This window comes from Carlito syrichta, unplaced genomic scaffold (genome assembly GCF_000164805.1).
Source record: "Carlito syrichta isolate Samal-C Ts95f unplaced genomic scaffold, Tarsius_syrichta-2.0.1 Scaffold10796, whole genome shotgun sequence".
Taxonomy (NCBI): domain Eukaryota; kingdom Metazoa; phylum Chordata; class Mammalia; order Primates; family Tarsiidae; genus Carlito; species Carlito syrichta.
The window spans coordinates 462,467-469,439 of NW_006954892.1; the positions used below are offsets into that span (position 1 = coordinate 462,467).

At 37.5% G+C, this 6,973-nt stretch overlaps 1 protein-coding gene across 12 annotated transcripts in view; it reads right to left on the reverse strand.

Annotated features, from left to right (window-relative positions):
• FN1 (fibronectin 1) overlaps positions 1-6,973 on the reverse strand; it is a 73,373-nt gene that overhangs the window by 35,498 nt on the left and 30,902 nt on the right. For all 12 annotated transcript variants that reach the window (XM_008054334.2, XM_021710217.1, XM_008054190.2 and 9 more), the window contains exons 19-21: positions 6,514-6,786; positions 4,660-4,926; positions 981-1,075 (exon numbers count right to left, since the gene is read on the reverse strand). In XM_008054334.2, the coding sequence (XP_008052525.1) occupies positions 981-1,075; positions 4,660-4,926; positions 6,514-6,786 (635 nt within the window). The remainder of the gene's footprint in view (positions 1-980; positions 1,076-4,659; positions 4,927-6,513; positions 6,787-6,973) is intronic.

Below are 6,973 nucleotides of genomic sequence, written 5' to 3' on the forward strand. Positions count from 1 at the left end.
CAATTCCCTTTTTAGTTGCTATTTAAAGGCACCAGCCCCTGTAGCACTTTGTATTGCAAAAATATAGCTTTTGAAGAAGTATGTTCATAGTTTCAACTGTGGGATAATACATTACAAAAGAAGAATTAGAATGAATGTGCCTGTAATCTGTGTTATCAAATAGTGTTCAACTCTAGAGATATCCTTCCTACATTATAAGACTTCTGAAAGTCAGCATGACACTATTAAGGGAAATCTAAAAGGTATAGTGGTCATCTTCAAAAGGGTTCTCTACATTTAAGTAGCATAATCATCAATATGGTCATTTGCATATCTTATCTTTGGTGTATTTTTTTAAACAAGAAATTATGGGGATTTAGTTGTGATTTTCAGTCATAATAAATAGTTCTCTTTCCACACTCTAAATGCCAAAGAAAGAAATTATTTCAAACATATTCATTTGTATTCATCACTTCCCTAATATCAACTTTAAAGAACATGAATCCAGATATCCACAGGGAAGACCTTAATCTTAACTTCTATTAAGAGATTCACCCACAGGGCTTTGAACAGTTGGAGATGAAACCGATTGGATAGAACTGCAGATTTTTAAGTGACTGGGTTTAATTGGTCCCCTTAAATTGGCTTTTGTGAACTTGTTCACACCCATTCAGAACACCATATCAAATGAAGTTTTCCTATACTTTTTCAAATGTAGCCCCTGGGGGAAAGGATAGAGAAAATAAAATAACAACAACTACCACCACCACGGCCATGCTAATGTTTTACCCTTTGCAAATCACTTTCACAGACTCCATCCATCCTTCTGCAATTCAGTGAGGAAGACAAGGCAGAAGTATTGTTAGTCCCTGACAATGTGGTCAAAGAGGTCGGAACAAAATCCAGGTATCCTGACTCCTGAACATCCCGTTTCTACACACTTGGAAATCTGAGGGCACCTCAGGGCTGTATCACAAGACATTAGGACAACAGCAATTTACCTTAAAACCAATCCTTGGAGCAGGTGTCCACGTGATCACAATGGTGGTCTCAGTCACCTCAGTGTTGTAAGGTGGAATGGAGCTCAAAGGCTGCACTGTGAAATGGAATCAATGCATGCATTCAAATCTCGGAAGTACAGGCGGTTGCATAGAATATAGACAAGTATTTTTATGGAGACCCTGAGTTTATCCAACCAGTGGATAGAGAATGTAACATAGCCGGGCTCGGTGGCTCAGCCTGTAATCCCGCGCCTTTGGGAGGCTGAGGTGAGTGGATGGCCTGAGCCCGCGGGTTCGAGGCGGAGGTCTAAAAATAGCTTTATACTAAATTATTCCATAATGACAGTCAGTTATTTTGGTTGCAACAAGAGATGCTATATAAAGTTAAAATCTGCCACCATGAATGCACTTTAAATTCTAAAGATTTATTTCTGAAATACATGATTATTTATTCAGAATAATAATACTACAAAAATGTAGTATACCACTAAATCAAGAATTGTAAAAAAGTTTATTTTGTGTTTTCTAGTATCCTGGCACCACTGTTTTTTCTTTTTTCTCTTGGTGAAAATATTACCCTAAAAAAAAGAAAAGATTTGCTTCTGCGTTTGAGAACAAAAAGAAAAGATAAGATAGACATTCCCAACAATCTAGCAAATCTTATACATTTAGAAAGGTGGGAACTCAGAAGCCAAGATACTTGAGTTAGGTGAGTTAAGTTCAAGAATTTCAAGTATGTTACCAGCCCTTGGCCACATGTTTGATGCCTTTACAACTCCTTCTTTCTCTTTATTTCCTAACCATAATCAGTCCCCACTGATAAAAACCCACAAAAAGCATTTATACTAAATTATGAATAGCTGGTGAGACAGAGTTAGTCTCCAGAGTTTTACAAAAAGGAATTAAAACTTCAGACTTCAGTCTATACTCAGCTCCAACTATTTTTCTTTGACATTTGAGAATTTAGATTCAATATTGCAATTCATCCTTTTTTTCCCAGTCTAAATTTTAATGTATAACTTTTTAATTTTATTTTAAAAATACCATGTGGTTAACAGTCAAATATACATGTGGGCCACTTTGTAATGACTGTTTTAATGACTAAATTCAAGTACTACCGGTTTAGTGAGTATGCTATTATTTTGATGGCATTTGTGGTGGACCTAAGATGGGTGACCCCTGATACCTTCCAGTGTCTCTGAAATCATACACCACTTGGCTGCTGTTGACTTGGCCAAAATGCGATGGCCAGTCCTCTGTGACTATTTTTAACGACCCACAAGAAACAATTCAGAGAATAATCAGTTTCTTTTACTGAACATCTGTGAAAGTCACAAGTTTTTCACAAATCATTCTCCTCAATTGTCCTGGGCTTTAAGACTGGGTATTTTCTATCGCTTGAGTCAGCCAGCTAGTCTTCCCAAGTTTAAGATGATACTGTCTGCCTGGGAAGACCATTACAGGAAAATCACCAAACCACAAACCCACAAACTGATGTCAAACAAAGGATGTGACTGGAAGTATATGAGCTATGGATTCTGGCAGGTCTCGTTAGGTGAAGAAATGCCTGGCTGTTAAAGAAATAAAATGTGCCCTATCAATACAAGAGTAAGCTGAATTCTCCCCAGAAATAGCTCCCCTCTACATTTTTTTCTCCATCTTGACCATTAAGAATTTAGCACAAGTTATAAAACTCAGAAAAGTTATTCCCAGAATTCAGCTTAGTAAGATAGTAAAAAGCTACAGAAACTTAAAGTAATTTCAAAAACATGCAAGTCCTGCTGCTGTTTACAGCCTTAGGGAGTATTTAAAGTTCAAATAAAGTTGTAGAACTCCCAGCTTACATCGGTTTATTTAAATCTAAGCTTGGTTGAGCTGTTTTTGTTATCAGTTATTCCTCAATCAATCATCTATTTAACAAATATTTTTTGAAAATATACTATTTGCTAGGTACTATGTTACCTTTTATCTAATAAAATTAATTTTGACTATCAGTTCTTTAATTCCAATATAATTATATTTTATATAAATGTATTGTACAGAGCATAAAATGAGGTATCCAATATATCAAAGTCTCCAAAAGTACATGAACTATCTTGTATTAACTCACCCCCCGCTTAATTAGTTAGCATCATTAAAGTGCTCTTTCTTTTATAAGCATTGTATTCACAATAACAAAAAAAGACATAAAATGTCTATGTTAAGGAATGAAACAGACAACTATATAATTCTACATTTCATTCAAAGACTGCATCTATTGAAAAGCATATTCACTGAAATCTCTTTTCTATAAGAAAAGGCTATTTACAAGAAATATAAAGACATTAATTTCATGAGAGTAGATTTTAGACTATCTTAGGACCATGTAATATAAAAATAGTAAAATGTTAATGTAAACTTATTTGCAAATTAAAAGCAGATTTTAATTGCTTATGATTAACAGTTACTTAGAAAAAAGGCTTCATGGGTCAAACTTCATACAGGAAATTTAACTGGAAGTGAGTTTTCCGTAAATTATGAATTCCTATGGGAAAAAGTTTATAGAGAATTTTCTTTGGGAAATAAATTCTTAGTTATTTACAAACTAAGCTTGTAATGACTTTTTTGGAGTTTTTTTTAACATCTATATTTTTAAATTAGTCGAAGAGTAAGATTTGTTGAAAGCTCTTGGAAAATTGCAAACATATGCAACATGGTTGCAACATATGCTGAAAAAAGCGCTTATGTTAGGTGCTTCCGTCGTAATTCAAAATGTCGGGTTGAAAGTAACAAATAATGTTCAGCTAGAAATAAGGAGTCTCATAATTCTTTTTCATGGAAAGGGAAATGTACTTATAAGAAATCAGTTCGTGAATAGAGGTCTTTATTGTGATGCAGATAGGTAGGAGATTTAAGACTACTTCTTTTAAAGTGTTAAGCAAAAGGACAGATATGACTAAAACTGTCCTATTTTTCTCCTTCTGTGGAATTTCAAGAGTAGTTCAAGAAAAAAAAGCTATTTTGTTCTGCAGAAGAACTTTAATCTTCTGCAGCCAACACTCATAAAGAAATCGTTTCCTTGGCTTTTTGTCCTATCAGTTGGTTTCTGCTCAATGTCTAAAATGATTTTTAATTCTGCATTTATGATTACCATTCAATGCCCAAAGTAATAGGGTGTAGACATAGGTGCTATTTTTTTCTTACCTTGATTAGTATGTGGTAAGTTTATTTAATACAATAGAACTTAACTTTTCTAATATCAGAGTGCTTTAAACTCATGTTACTCAAAGTAGAGGAAATAAGGAACTTGGCAATGTATATAAATTAAAACATTGCTTCCTCCGTCAAGAAAATCTGGCTTCAAAAAAGTTCTCAGATGAACTAAACAGCATCCTTTGTGATATACATACTAGCACAAGCTCCTTGTCTTATTACAGATCAGTAGCAAACAGTTCATGGACCAGAAAGCAGTCCATGATATACAACAAGTAATATCACTGCTTTAAATTATATACTAACTTTTAATTTAATTTAATTTAACTTTTTCCTTTGGAGTTTTCTGAACATGGATTGGCCTCCAGCAATGGAAATGTACTAACTTTTTAAAGTCAGCTAAAAAAAATAGGTGAGGAATAGAGAACGTCTATGAGATTAAGAACCTATGACATCATTAAGAAAAGGCATTTAAATTTCGGCTTACGAGTGGTAAAGACTCCAGTGGCTTTGGGGCTCTGTTGGTTGCCCTTCACTGCCACAAGGGTGACGGTGTACTCAGACCCAGGCTGCAGATTCCTTAGCGGGTACCTCGAGACAGAGGGCCCCACGTTGTACTGCTTGGGCTGGCCTCCTCGGGTCAGGCCCAAGGTCAGTCGGTACCCTGTTATTCGGGCCCGAGGAGGAGTCCATATCACCAGGACAGAAGAGTCAGTTTCATTGACAAACTGGAGGTTAGAGGGAGCGTCCAGTTCTAGGGAAAAAAAGATGAAATGTGTCAACAACTATTTAGATCAGTCATTATCATACTAAAGTCCTAATACTTGACTGAATATGCTAAGTTTTCTCTCCTCAAGGTTGAAACTAAGTACAAGTCAAAACCCTGGAAAAACTGAGCCATTAAAGATTGAGTGCTACATAACACTTTGCCAAAACTGTCAGTTGTGAGAAATTGCGGAACTTTCTACTTGACTATGATCCTTTGGAATGTCTGATTTTCCAACAAGACTTTCCCATCACTCTCAAAAATTATAGTTACATTATAGTGATGGCATATTTTTTAAAGCAAAACAAACACTTCTGAACTCCAATATTTGCTCTGAGCCAAACAGGTTAAGGAAAAAGGGATAAGCCTACCAAAATGAGGGCAAGAAGAAGACCCATGCGGATCAAAAGCAACATTCTACGCATTTTTTAAATGAAGAATCCAGCAAACTGGAGAAATAAAAGTTACTTTCACATTGTTCAGATTAGACACAAATTACAATAATTATATACTTAGAACCTTAAACTCATGATAGGACACTGCTGAATTTACACTGTCAAAATCACATCAATTGTGGGTTTTCTTCTTGAAAATGATAACTAGCAGTTTCAACACAGAAATTTTTTTTTTTTTTTTTTTTTTTTTTGAGTTGGAGTCTCACTCTGTCACCCAGACTGGAGTGCGATGGCCGCTCCCGGCCACCGCAGCCTCGACCTGCTGGGCTCCGGCGATCCTTCCACCTCAGCCTTCCAAGTAGCCGGAATTACAGGCATGTGCTACCATGCCCGGCTGATTTTTGATTTATTGTAGAGATGAGGTCTCGCTGCCCAGGCGGGTCTCGAACCCGCAGCCTCCCAAAGGCGCGGGATTACAGGCTGAGCCACTGAGCCCGGCCAACACAGAAATTTATATCCCCTTTCAGATAGAGGACATCTTTCAAAGGTGGTCACGTACGATAATTGAGAGCATGGGCTTTAGAGTCAAAAAGACGCAGGTAACAGAGCCAGCTCTATGCCTTTCTAGCTCTGCGACTTACAAGCTGCAGAACTTTTTAACAGCCTCCTGTTTCTTCATGTATCCAGTAGGGATAACAATAAGGCATTTCTTCATAAGGCCAAACAAAAAGTAAATATGAGAATAAAGGCCTGTGCAGATGACCTGGTGCCTGGTAACACTGGATACACGGCAGCTACTATTCTTAAATGAATTCTGTGTTAAGAGCTTACATTTTAACTTTGATCTGGACAAATAATTAGCAACACTTAAAATCGTACTCAAATTATGCATCCATTAGTAAAGGAAATGAGATTCACTTTAGTTCTCCTCTCTCAGTACCCTTCCACTGGTACCTGTATTTTGGAAATGGGTTACCACTTAGCTTTCACAAAGCTTGCCAGAGTTTTGTTTTTAAGTTTAATGTGCTCTGTGCCCACTACATATTCCCTTACTGGCTGGACATTTTCCTCTTTCTAAGCTGTACGTCTAGGAGTAAATGGTATGCTACACTTCCTCGGAGGGTGGGAGTGAGGGTGGAGAATTTCTGGGGGAAGTAAAGTCATAAGGAGCAGGACATACTGGTCGTCTGTTCTGCAGTCAGAGGCTTGCTCTCCCTCCCCTGGTGCACAGCAAAGACTTTGAAGTAATAGGTGACCCCAGGGGACAGCCCGGTGATTTCCGCAAAGGTGTTCCTGCTGATGGGCAGCCTTTGCCCGTGCTCCCCAGGCAGGTTGACGGGGATCACATCCACGCGGTAGCCGGTCACTGGACTCTCGGGGGGTGTCCACATGATGGTGACCTTCACATCTGTCACTTCCACAAACTGCAGGTCCTTGGGAGGGGAGACTTTATCTAACAGACAAGAGGAAACCAACCAGTCACAATTCCTGCTGAAGAATATCTTTAAAGAACTAGTTTCCTGAACATGTTAGGCAGTTTGTAGAGACTTTTGTTACAGAGTTATGCTCAGTTTTGTCTCTCTTTTTTTTCTTTTTTGAGTTAGAGTCTCACTCTGTCACCCAGACTGGAGTGCAGTGGC